At 36.0% G+C, this 14,153-nt stretch overlaps 1 protein-coding gene across 2 annotated transcripts in view; it reads right to left on the minus strand.

Moving 5' to 3' along the window:
• Positions 1 to 2,190: 2,190 nt before the first annotated feature.
• The window catches only part of LIMK1 (LIM domain kinase 1), a 37,337-nt gene continuing 25,374 nt past the window's right edge, over positions 2,191 to 14,153 (minus strand). For both annotated transcript variants that reach the window (XM_072531533.1, XM_072531532.1), the window contains 8 exons: positions 13,832 to 13,964; positions 9,214 to 9,608; positions 8,853 to 9,081; positions 8,532 to 8,757; positions 7,948 to 8,207; positions 5,681 to 5,835; positions 5,076 to 5,518; positions 2,191 to 3,380 (listed from right to left, as the gene is read on the minus strand). In XM_072531533.1, the coding sequence (XP_072387634.1) occupies positions 2,377 to 3,380; positions 5,076 to 5,518; positions 5,681 to 5,835; positions 7,948 to 8,207; positions 8,532 to 8,757; positions 8,853 to 9,081; positions 9,214 to 9,608; positions 13,832 to 13,964 (2,845 nt within the window). In that variant the 3' untranslated portion in view covers positions 2,191 to 2,376. The remainder of the gene's footprint in view (positions 3,381 to 5,075; positions 5,519 to 5,680; positions 5,836 to 7,947; positions 8,208 to 8,531; positions 8,758 to 8,852; positions 9,082 to 9,213; positions 9,609 to 13,831; positions 13,965 to 14,153) is intronic.

Genomic DNA, 14,153 nt, shown 5'->3' on the forward strand with positions numbered 1-14,153 from the left:
AGGTTTTTATGATGTTTCAGTAACGATATCGTTAAAAATGAAAAACGGGCGCCATTTTGTACAATTATTTTAAATTGGATCACATGGCAAGTTTCAAAACTCTCGTATCTTACTATGTTCCTATATTTTTCTTACATTCTGTCAAGGTGTATTAAAATGGAGACAGTTAAATAGCGAAATTGTAAAAAAAAATGTAGACTGCCCGTACTAATTTGTTAGTCGTTAACATTTTGGAAAATGATTGAACAGGTCTTCTTCCGACACAAATGTAACCTCAATCTTTTGTTGCCATAAATCGAGAGTTTCATTGCTATACAACAAGTCGTGTAAATACAGTGAATTTTTGAAATTAGCAAGTCGGTCGAAAAATGGATCTTAGCCGAGAACATTTTCGAGCAATGTTTTACATTTTTCTTGGATTTACTCCTACGAACCGCAAAGTAAACGCCAATCCGCTGTGTGGGTGTTTCACGATCACGAAAACCATTCAGAAGTGATTCGTTCTCGAAGTGTGTTAAAGAAAATGGTCACTTTTGTGTCAAAATCTGGTCATATGGCAACAAGTGCTTTAGATGATCGAAGAATGGTTACTTCTGATTAGTATATAACCGTTTGTTTGCCAGAACGTTTTGTCGTTTTGAAATTTCTCGGCAGAATTGTACAATATTTTAGGGCTGGGTGACAATAGTTTTTAAGTGCAATAAATATGAGCTGCCATATGATCCTATTTAAAATAATTTTACAAAATGGCACCGGTCTGCCATTATTTTACTATCAAATCATAAAAGCAATGTATAGGCGCTTCAGTTGAGGCATCCGGATTAATGTAACTAAAAATTAAAGTTTCATGGTTCACAAAATATTTGGAAAGGGGACTTTCATGCACATAAGCACAGTGGTTATTGTCGTAAAGTATAGAAATCAGACAAAATCTAGAGAAAATACAGAAAGATATGGATATGAAAGAGAAAATAGACCCAATTATGTATTATAAATAAAACTAACTGTGAGACTAATAAATCGCATTACTTTATTATTTATTTGAGTTCTAGAGCACTATATTATGTTTTATAAGGTCGACAAGTAAAAAAGTAACGAAACAACTAGTAAATCTTAGAATTTTGGACATTTTATTTAAATTTTACTGGTATGATTATAGTATTTTTCAAGAAACGTTTGATTCTTTCATCAAGCATTTTTTTATCAAGATGAACTATGTCTAGTAATGTACAAGTATTTAAAAAACGCAATGTTTTCAGACGAGACAAGATCATGACGATGTTTTGTCACTTTTCTCCATACCACAGCATCACTACATGCATGTCTTACAGAAGAGTTTGAAAGTTCCAACCCTATACCTCTCATTCTTCATTGTGTGAAAACTCAAATCGTCCGAGAAGTCATTAAGATCGAAAAACATTAAGATTGCAACAACAGAAACGATAAGTGGATTAAGATACACAAAATGTGTAGATCTCCTGTAAATCTTTACAAAACCTTCTCTGCTAGTTTCGTAAAATTAGTCAGAGTTACATATTCTTCCACTAATGGATGAATGACCAGCAAAAAACAGCGAGCAAGGTGCCGAATCATCAGTATAACAAAGATACCTCGAAAATATCACCTAGTAGAAGTAATTCTGAGATAACAAGACGTGAGTACTCCGACTGAAGATCAGTGAATGAGCCTCACCGTGTCGCGAGGTCCTGCCTCATCACACCACTACTCATCCATCGAATGACTCCATTCATTCGCAAATTCACAAAATATATTAATGCATTTTTCTATGTATTAATATGGATAGCACGAGGCTAAAACAATAATTCTAGTAAACTATTCACTTTAAAGTAGATCTGCCAGGGAAATTAAGCTAATCAGCCAATAAAGTGCTGCAACAATTTTTGCGTTTGCAATAAAATGCGCACACACCGTTGCTTCAACTGAGTGTAGATTAAATATTAGATAGAGAGATAATAATAAACAATAAATACTTTACTAGACTCAGTTCGAATACAAAGGAACTAGCACGATTTAATTGACGACTTAAATAGACAAGAAGTCCCTCTATATATATTCAAAGTGGTTGTTTCAGTATATATATATATATATATATATATATATATATATATATATATATATATATATATATATATATATATATATATATATGGATATATATATATATATATATATATATATATATATATATATATATATATATATGTATATAAACATTAATTGGCATATCTTGAAATATACTATAATTTTACACATGAAATAGTGAAAATTTCATTTCAAACTTCCCAACTGGCACAGCCATCAACACAAAAATCCGCAATAATATTCGATTACTATTCTAAGAAAAAATATACCCAATCACAGCACTGTGTACTCCTCGGGAGGGCTGGGGCTCCTTCCCACTTTCTTGAGGTTAACTTTAGAAGATCCGGATAAATTTAGAGAGCATCTGCCGAAACTGGTTCTGTTCCCGAATCCCAAGCCACCTTTCCTGTTCAGACTATCTACCATATTTCTTACTATACTACCGGAAGATGCTGCGACTAAAAAAGGTTTTTTACTCACGTTTCCCGAGGAGTCTTCTAAATTTAGGAAACCTGTTCGTCTTTGGAGGCTGGGAGTCAGTTTTGATAATAAGGAAGGTTTGTCGAGTACGTTCAAGGATTTGTCTTTACATTCTAGATTAAGGGAAGTTTTTTCTATGGACTCTATTCGGTCTGGAGACGCCTGATTATCAGAAATTACTATATCAGCTTTAGTAGGTGAACGCCTTTTCAAAATTGGAGTTCTTTTCAGAAAATTGGAGTTATCAGAGTCTTTAGTATACCTCCGGCGGCTTAAACTCGACCTAAACTCATGTCTTCTTTCAGGACATGGGCTGGTCTCACTTATAGACCGCTGATACGTTGGATTTTCTTTTAAATTTACATTTTTTAAGTTACTGACGAATTTTTCAGTAACCTGCGACGGTTGGCTAGTTTTCAAGCCGATGCTGTTCAAATTTAGATTAGAAACTTTGACATTGTGGTCAGCATCGAAACTTTTTAACTTGATCTTATCTTCTCTGGCTTGATTTTCCTTCATTTCCTTCACCAAGCGATTTCTGGTGAAGTTTTTCGGAATTTTCCGTAGGTGGGGAGATACGTTTTCTCTCAGATTATTATCGGTAGTAGGGCTGATAGTTTTATCACATTTTATGGGTTCGGATTCGAGTTTTTGTATGGCTATGTGTTTTTCTTGGTCTCCCAAGTAGGCAACGTCGTTTTTGAGGAAATCTATGTTCTCGTAGTTTGGGAAATCCTTCTCCAAGTCGGACAGAATTAGGCTCTCTGGAGGTTTTGACAAGAAGTCCACGGTATCGCCTGAAAAATAAGTGTTACAATATTTATTAAGTACCATAAACACGAAATAATAAGGAAACTGCATAAATTTGTGCAGATTTCATTAAGCATCTCGGCTAAAAGATGAAATTAAGCAGTGAACATTTTTGTAAGGTGAATGTTTATGATTTTAAATATGAATTAACCCATCAGCAGTGTGCTAACTAACTTGCTTTGATTATAAATGATAAAGTAGTATCTATGTAGTCTGCTGAATTGAAAGTTGAAAATATATAGTTGAAAAATATAGGACAACATTTCGGATTAGGAACTAGAAATGAGAGGAGAAAGGCTCACAGAATTCTAACAAGAAAAGAATATAATAATTGCCAATATTTGTTTTCAGCTTCACGTCTCTTTCACATACAGAAAACCACATTGTCAGAAATCAAATATTCTCGTAAACATCAGATGCTGGTAGGGGTAGCGGGTAGACACCCGCTTCAGACCTGGTAGTTCAGAGAAGCGATCCTGCCATGCTTTGCGCTCAATTCCTTACTAAGGGAAATCATGTCACATCGCTTTGTCCTTCCAAAATCTAGTTACCTATTTCCTATCCCTCCCTGGTGAAAGGCAGCAGCGATCATCAGAATCAGCTCAAGGCGCAGAGGAAATGATCCTAGACCGACTTGAAACTGGAATACTACAAGCATGACTGGAGCAGTTTGAATGGTTGTGTTACTGCGATGGGGAAAGCAACGGGAAAACCACCCCATAATATTTCCCACAATTCTAAATGGCAGACGGAAACAAGAAAATGGCCCCCTCAGTCCGGGGCACCCCTTAAATGGGGAGAGGGTGCGAAGAATCTCCCCGTCAACTACTATTGAGGTCCAAGGAAGTGGACATTGAATCCAAATATATGACAGGATAGTAAGCATTGCCACCTGGAACGTACGCAGCTTATTCATGTCTGGGAAACTTGCAAACACTGAAAAATAGGCATCTTGAGGATGAGTGAAGTAAGATGGCCTGGTTCAGGAAAACAAAAAACAAAAGATGGATACATCTATTGGTACTGAATCGTGAGTCTTTAGAATCTACAAAACAGTAATTAGACCAGTGATCACATATGGATGTGAAACGTGGACCCTCTCAACCACTGATGAAAATCAACTGAGAATATTTGAGCGCAAAATACTAAGGAAGATATTTGAACCAACCCAATGCAGCGATGGTCGTGGAGAATTAAAATGAACCACGAGCTGGATGAACTAATGCAGAGCGCAGATATTGTTAGATTTGTAAAGTCACAAAGACTAAACTGGCTTGGTCGCCTAAAAAGAATGCCAGATAATCGAGCTGTAAAAGTATTCCAGAGATGGAAGCCCCAAAGAAACAGAACATGAGGAAGCCCATTAAAAGATTGATAGACGACGTAGAGAGGGATCTTAAAACCATGAATATCAGGCAGTGGCGAAGGAAAGTATCTGACAGGACAGAATGGAAGAACATTGTTAAGCAGGCCAAGACTCACAAAGGGTTGTAGCGCCATTAGAAGAAGAAGAAGAAGGATGACCGAAGAAATACTACTACAAATGGCAGAAAGAACGAAATTTACAAGAGAAATCCCCGATGGTTGGCTGTATACCATCGTTTTTTAAAAACTTATTATGAAGTAAAAACTTCTCGAGTAACTACTGTATAATTACTATAAAACATTTTGACTATACTTACGAGATTTTTCTGCTAATCCTTCGCAACTAGACACTTTGATCACAGGCTTGATATTTTCCGCAGACGACACTTTTATAATAGGCTTCAAGTTTTCGCTACTCTTATAGATCTTCTCCGAACTCTTACTTTTACTAGTGCCATCGCCCAGTCTCACCTCACCACAGATTCTCTCAGAACTTCTACTCTTGTCAACTCCTTTACAATCGGAGAAAATTTTCTCGGAGCTCCTCTTCGTATTGGCCATTTTTCCTTCGCAGATGGGTTCTAGAGCGGGACTGCGGTGGCCGGACGGTATCCCCTCGGGAGTGGTGCTTCCGGAAGAGCTAGGACTCAACCCTCTATAATGCTGGATGTCGAAGAGGAGGTCGGGAGGAAGAGCCATGCCCACGGACAAATGCATCGAAAGGGATTCGAGCCACACCTCCATTACTTCGAAAGGCGGCCTAAAAGAAACCAAAATGTCAATGATAAGATCATTTTTAAACTTAAACCAAATGAATCAAAGAAATGGTTAAAATTGCCGTTTGGAGAACCATACAGTGTTGCCGGTGTGTGTCGTATACACTAATCAACATTTACGCTCTAAAACAAATCCTTTAACTTACCTTTTATCGGGATTAATATCCGTACTCAAAAATGCAATTTTGTAAAAAGGTTCAGGACAAGACGAACAAAATTTTTCCTTGAAGGCCATTTGGTTCAAACCGAAATCGTTCGATCTCGGCATAAAGTCTGGATCGGCTTGGATTCTTCCTATAATCTACAAAAATAACAAATTAACTACCTCTTGTTGCATCCGAACTTAATGATGATTGACTATAGTAACTTCCAAATTATAACGAAATTAAAAGCAGCTATTTTCTGTTTAAAAACTTAAAAGAAGTGGATCTGAATTATGTCGCCAGCTTGCTTGGGTGTGATTGCTTGAAACACCATTAGTTTTATACAAGAGAAATATATTTAAGTTCAGGGAACGAAAACTCAATTGTCATTTGTTATTGTATTTCTTTTTTGTTCTATTTCGTTTTCACTTTATATATTTGTATAAAAATCATTTCTTATCAGAACTAAATTGTATGATTTCAAATACAAATTAAGTGCTAAGTATGAGCGAAAATTATCGTTGGGTTATGTTTTTTCAAGGAAAAAATTTCTTTATTACATCTGTATCATCACATTACAGAAGTAAGTATGTATTAAATTTGATGTATTTTCCAGTTTTTTTTTTTTTTTGATAAGTGAAATAAGTGGCTTACTACCGGGAAGTGACACTGGAATATGTATATATCAAATAGCCTATTATAAATCCGGTTCGAAGGACCATGAATGAAATAGTATTAGTCTATTATAGAATAATAATTTGACACATTGTCATAATTTGTTTAACTACTCACGACGGAGTGAAATAAGTCCATATTAGTAAGAGTATTAGCATAGATATGACGCATTCGCCACAGAGACATCTACCAAAATCATCAAAAAAGTAGTGGCGGTCTTAGCTCAGCGATTTTAATGAACGAATGGAAAATATCCAGAAATAAAAATATAACAGAATATAAACGTTTCAGCAAAGAAATAAAAAAAAGAAGAATCTCTAAAAGCAAATGCAACGAGATACTATATTAACAAGAAAAACATGACTACTTCAATACGGACAGGAATATAAAGGAACTTACGCACACTAACAAAAGTAGTGTGAACGCTTAGAAGACACTAACGGATATCTAATACAGAGATCCCAAGATAAATTAAAAGAATTCGTTCTGACTGATGTGAACCTGAAACCTGGTCTTCTCCTGCCTGGCCCCCACCTGCTGTCTGGTTTTCCTCGCCTACGATCATGTTAGTCACTCAAAAATGGTAGATTCCCTGAAAGACATTGACCTGGACGAAAAATATTTGACACTAATAAAAAATCTGTATTTTATCTGTATAAATCAAGCGGGGTATAAGACAGGGATGCATGTTGCCGCCCATACTGTTTATCTTAACTTATATTCTGAGTTCCTATTCAAAAAGGACTTGATACTGTTAGTTTGAGACTGGTCACCCACTATTTAGAAAAGTTTGAGTTGGCTTTGAGTGTCAGTGAGAGAGGGTGTAAACATTTTCTGCACCTTCCGTAAAAGAGGGAGAAAACCGGTTAAAAACCGAGCAGAGAGACATGTAGCTCCTCAAGTATTAAATTTATCCATTATCATCGACCTAGAGTCAACATATAACTTAATTTTGGAAAGATGTAAACCCATATATGGATGTCATAGCTACAAATTCATTATTAGCTTCATGTACATAAGGCACTGAAGATGATCTGATTAGATCGAAAACGTTATGCTGCTACTGTATAAATTTTGACGACACTTGTAAAAGTTTTAACTATATGTTTTTATATACCTAAATACAATGGTGAAGTGTTTTAACTTCTGTATGTTTTTATAGGGAATTATTTTAAAACGAGAAATATCGTAAAAATTTAAAGAGATGATTAAATGTTGTTATTAATCGGATGACATTTATGACTTTTAAATTTTGACAATCGTTACGAATCGAATCTTTTAGTGACAGATATTCTTTTAATGTTTTACTTCTCATTAAATGTAATGTTTTACTTCTCATTAAATGTCTATATTTTATTAGTTATTTTTTCATGCAGTTTTTAATTTAATCCTGCTTAGAGTAAATATATGATGACTAGAAACGAATTGATCGAGAGTAGTGAATCGACGTAAAGAACCGCTGTTTTGTAACGCTACCCGTGACGACGCCATCTTGTGGCGATAGTTCCGTGGCGCTTGCCTCAGAATTTTACTGTAGAGAAAAAAGTAATACAACGCCAGTATATAACCTTCACTTTAATATTCCATATACTTACTTCACACAAAATAATCCCAAAACTAAAGATGTCGACCTTTTCGTCGTATTTGTTTCCTTTCATCATTTCTGGAGCCATCCAGTAGGGATTTCCTACTACTGTGTACCGTTTTTTGCGTTCCTGGCGTTTACATCCCGTCGGATTCTTCGGAGACACCTTTCTCGTACTGTTCGTTGCATGTGAAATTATTCTGGCAAGACCGAAATCGGCTACAATCACAGTTTTGTCGTCTCTAACTAGACAGTTGTGAGAATTGAGATCTAAAAAAAAGATAATTTATAGATAAACTAGAGGCTGTCTACAAATTTTACTTTACAAAGATCATTATTTTGAATAAGACAGCAACATTACTTTGGATTTTAAACAGCTGCATTTAAAAAATGTTCGTCTAAAGCGTAGCTCTAATCATGAACCTAGTCAGCTTCTCACTTTGAAGTGAGTCCTGCAGCCCATTGAGCGATCGGCATATACCTATGAAATAATAACGTTTTTCCATTTTCTCTTCCTATACTTGGTTCATGATCGATGAAATTTGTATGTAATCTATATTAAATCAAGAAATTTGTAAAATACGTGACTATTACCTCTATGAATAATATTCATGGAATGCAGATAGGCCATTCCGGAAGCTATATCTTTGGCGAAGGACACTCTTTGTTCCCATGGGAGAGGTTGGCAGGAATCGTGCAACAATTCTGTCAGGGTTCCTCCAGAAATGTACTCAGTCACTAAATGTAGACGTTTTTCTTTGTATAAGACGCCGATGAAACGAAGGACGTTGTTGTGGCTAAGACTTCTTAATACTGCGACCTATAACAATAGAATGAGATCATGGTCCCCTAAGATCATGGTGTAATGTCGCCCGCTCTCGGCCACATCTAGTTTTAAAACTATTTGTACCTTACCTCTTTAAGGAAATTTTTTTGAGCCTCTTCATCCACCCTGTACAGCTCCTTCAACACCATCACCTCCTCGGTATCTCTGGTGGTTACTTTGTACACTTGACCGAAGAACCCTTGGCCTAGAAGTTCTCCTTTAACCAAATCTGACGCTCGGAATACTCGCTGTTGAGGTCTAGGCTCCAAAAATGAGTAGGCACGTGACAATTCTAAACATCTTTTAGAATTTGGAGATCTAAAGATAATATAAAATTAAATCGGCAAAAAGACAACGCATATGGTCTTCAACAAGCGTATTAAGTATCGATTATTTTTTAAAAATCGTGAATCTGTTGTGTGAATATCATGTAGTCGTTCTTTAACTTACTCATCCAAAAGTCTGCTCAACGACGAGCTCCTTTCCTTATCCAAACATTGGTTATCCGACAAGTTATTCTTCCTCCTCAATTGCCTGGACCTCGTCCCGCTCATATAACCTTCATCTTTCCTTTTAAACAGTCTTTCTTTGTTGATCCCGTTGTTGTTCGGTTTGTCGAAGGTCTCGCATGGTTGCTGAATCGTAGGAATGTTGAAAAAGTCCGATTTATGATCTCCGTTGAGGGAATCAGTCGATCCGGAACATATAACATTATCTGGAACGCTTTTTATACTGGGAATGTTGGTATCACTGGCGGTTGTAGTTAGAGGTATGTTGGAATGTCTTAGTGCGGTAAATTTGGCGAGATTTCGAGATATGGTTTCTGGATCGTGTTCTATGGTTAACTGAAACGAACAAAAATATTGTAAGAGTAAATGGTTTTGCTATAATTAAAAGTATATATTATTCTTTAACCAATTCTTGTGTGTACGAACTACGAACACCTTCAGACTATAATAAACGAGACCCCAAATGATGAATATATAATCATTATGGGTGATTTTAACGCCAGTGTTGGCAGTTCCAGGAATAAAACAGCGATATAATGAATAAACGAAATATAGAAAGCGATCATAACTTGGTATTGTGCAAAATCCGAATGAAAACACATATATGTGATAACAAAACACCAGAATGCACCACAAAGATAAAAGTCGAAAGCTTACAGGATGACTCCACAAGATACCTATTCCAAAAAAGAATAACCGCAATAAGCAGAAACACATATATCACAGAAAGTGATAAAGTCGAAGAAAGCTGGGCAAAAATTAAGTCTAATACCTTAGCCTCGGCCAAGGGAGTTCTTGGTGAAAGAAATATAAATAAAAATAAATCGTTCCCAAAGGCGAAGATCTCCATGGCAAGAAAAAAGAAAAATGGAAAGAAAAGAAAAAAGCTTACCTGAAATATATGTCAACCAAAACACAAGAGGCATACCATAATTACAAGACAATCATAAACGAAACACATGCACAAACTAAGATAAATAAAAAAATAATCACTGGGAACGCTTTTCGAAAGAAATGGAAGAAATATGGCGCTTCATAAGAGATCAAAGAACGGAGGTAAAGGAACTAATAGAACTAAAATACATGGAAAAAGGATACGTGGATTGACTATCTAAAAAAGCTTTATGCAGAGGAAGAACAAACTACGCTAGAACCGAAAACAGCAGAAATTACCACAAATGAAGAACTTAATATAAATGTCCAGGAAGTTCGGTAATACTTGAAAACCTGAAGAACAGAAAAGCAGCAGGTAAAGGAGGGATACCAAAGGAATTACTGAAATATTGTGGAGCAGCAATGACAGAACCATTAACAACCAGGGTTGGCAAAAACCAAGGTTTTTTTTAATTGCATATAAGTTAAATTACAAATTAAAAAACTCCCTTCCTACCAATTGCTACGTAGTCTTTAAATCATACCTCAGTAATCGCTTTTTCCAAACTAACTTTAACCTTGAAACATTCACCCACCATCCAATAAAATCTGGTGTACCACAGGCTAGTGTGGTATAAGATAACTTATATCTCATATTCACGACAGGCATTCCGTTTATACTTATATATAACCATAAGGTTAAGTATCTAGGACTAACATTGGATTCAAAACTAACGTGAAAGACATATATGTAAATAAAAGAGACAGGGCGATAATAAGATTAGGCAGACGCAAGGGCTCAATGGCAAGAAATCCAAAAATAAACTAGAAAGTAAGTCCTTAGGATCCTCATTTACAAGTGCAACGACATTAATTATTAAAATAAATTACATTAAAATTATAAAACACAATAAAATACCGGAAGAATGGAGAACGAGCGAACTAATTCTACTGTTCAAAAAAGGAGGTAAAAACAGCCAGAAAACTACAGAGGTGTAAACTTGTTAAATACTACGCTAAAACTTACAACTAAAACTTTACAAGTGCTAATAAATCAGAGGATAAGTTTAGCAGATGAACAACAGGCTTTTCGTAGTGGAAGATCGTGTACAGATACAATATTCGTTATAAAGCAAATTACTGAGAAATCACTAGAGTACAATAGACCAGCATGTATGTGTCTCATTGACCTAAAGAAAGCGTTTGACAGAGTAAGACTCAAAGATGTAATCCATCTTCTGTATAATGAGAAGTTCCTATAAATATTATAAAAACTATCGAAAACATCTACCAAAACAACAAAATGGAAAGTCAGAATAGATGGAAAACTTACAGAACCTATAGAAATAGGCAGCGGAATAAGACAAGGGGATTCATTGAGCCCCATGCTCTTCAATTTAATCATGGATGAAATCATCAAAAGTGTTAACAAAGGAAGAGGATACAGAATGGGAAACAAATAAATAAAAATACTATGTTACGCAGACGACGCAATATTGATAGCTCAAGATGAAGATAGTCTGCAAAGGCTGGTCCTCAGATTTAACATAAGAGCAAAAGAATTTAATAAGACAATCTCATCTCAGAAAACTAAAACAATAGTAGTCAGCAAAGAACCAGCCAGATGTAAAATAGAAATTGATGGCATCAGTATTGAACAAGTAATAGAAATAAAGTACCTGTTAATTACACTGTCTAGCTATGGAGACCTGGACAAAGAAGTGAGAGATCAAGTACAAAAAACAAATAGACTGCCAGGATAGGATGCCTTAACAACACTATATGGCGAAACACTGAAACACTGACACATTAACACTGAGATAAAGTCAAGAATTTATAAAGCTAATGTAAGACCAATAATGACATATGACTCAGAAACAAGACCCGACACAGCCACAACGCAAAGGCTACTGGAACAGCAGAGATGAGAGTACTGAGAAGAATTACAGGAAATATGCTGACAGATCGAAAGAGAAGTGAAGAAATTAGAAGAAAATGTAACGGACAGTGTATAAATGAATGGACACAAAATAGAAAAAAATAATGGAATAACCATATAAGCAGAATGGAGGAGATCCGTGTCGTCAAAAAAGCAAGAGATAAGTCACCAATCGGCAGAAGTATCGGACGACCTTGCAAAAGATGGAGTGACAACCTTCCATAGAGGTATTAACCTGCCAATGAACAAGCAGAATTGCTTATAAAGAGGAAGAAGAAGAAGAATTGTTGTGTGTGTGTGGTATTCATTTTGTTGGATTTGGGAACTAGCTCATTTGCCATATTTCTTGCTTTAATTAAAGCCAAAATTTATCTATATATAAAAATGAACCCCTATTTCCTTTGGTCACGCCATAACTTAAGAACGACCACCGTTCCTTAAGTTTCTTTGCCATCGCTTCAGTGAGTGTCCAGCATTCAACTCCGGTCTTTATTATCCAGTTAGGCTTTTGTTAAAGCATACATCATTTTCCGGTGTTGAACTGTGTCGAACGCCTTTTGGTAATCCACAAAGCAGGTGTAGATATCGCAAGTCATATCTCTGCATCATTGGAATAATACATGTAGACTGAACAGTGCATTACTAGTACCAACGCTTTTCATGAATCCAAACTTTATGTCTTGTATTCTCTCTTCGAATATCGCTTTGATAAAGAAAAACGAACTTTATTTCAACTCCAAAAGCAAACGCACTAAATTACAAATATCATAAATTCTAATTAGATTAATAGTTACATCTTACAATAATTCACACGGATATTGCTTACAAAACTGATACTGATAATCTAATGCCGACTCGGCGAGGGTTATATATGGACGACTACATGTTCTGGAACCTTAAAGCGGCTTCCCACGATCGGCGATATTGCGGACGGGCGCGGACCAGCTCGCACCGACGCACCGTGTGAAATGTCTCGTCCGTGGTAGCACAGACACGTTTGTGCTGGTGCGTCCTATCCATCGAGAGTCGGTAACATCAAAGGTGCGGTACATGCCCGTGCTACACGTTCCGAGCGCGTCCGTGTTTGAACAGACAAGTGCAAGTCAGAAGTTGTTCATTCGCTGATACAAATAGTGGTGTTGATACAAGTCTGTAGTGTTGTCAAAGTTGTTTTGCATTTTTTTGCTAAAATATGGAATGGGCAAACAAAGTTATTTTTGATTTTTTAAATTTGTATCAAAATGAACGTTTATGGAATTCTACGGCGCCAGAGCGTAAGAACCAGAACGATATATACGATGCATGGAACCGAATAAAAAATCAATTAAAGAATAGTACTATTTCGATTAAAGACTTAAAAAAAAGAGTTAAATTTTTTGAAATAAAGTTAAATCAAACAGTACTGTTACGGACCCTAGGAAGAGCTCTGTCTGCGGTGCGTTGCCGTCCGTGCTCATGATGATGTGCGCGATGATCTGTAGAATCGCCGATCGTGGGAAGCCGCTATTACGCTTACGTTTACCGCGAAACCAAAAACTTTTCCGCATCGATAGAACGGTGAGTGGAATATTCGCGGTGAAAAGAGTATTCTCGCTAAAGCACAGGACCGCACTCAGGGGTGATACAACAATATGTTAGAATTATTATTCATAGCTAAGACAGAACAAAGTCTGTCGGGTCAGCCAGTATGTAAATATACTTTGCTACTATATTATATGACTTTTTAATCTAATACTTTGAAACTTACCTGCAATACTGTGTCCGAATATCTCAATAGGTTTTCTACGTTTTCCAACGAGGTATCTTTAACGGGCATACCATTTATTTCTAATATTTTATCACCAATATGCAACGACATCAAATCGTTGTTGACGTCCAACCTGAAATGATCAATCGTAGTTTTTATTTTGTCATAAACTATACAAACCACCCATTTTTCTATCGTCAACTTCATACAAGAACTAGGTAACTATTATTGGTTTTTTATTCTAGATTGAACACTAACCACTGGAATTTTTTATTCGCTTAATTTTGCAAGTAATGTTTGAAAAACGTTTGGTTTAGTTTGA

The sequence above is a fragment of the Diabrotica undecimpunctata genome, chromosome 5 (assembly GCF_040954645.1).
Source record: "Diabrotica undecimpunctata isolate CICGRU chromosome 5, icDiaUnde3, whole genome shotgun sequence".
NCBI lineage: Eukaryota > Metazoa > Arthropoda > Insecta > Coleoptera > Chrysomelidae > Diabrotica > Diabrotica undecimpunctata.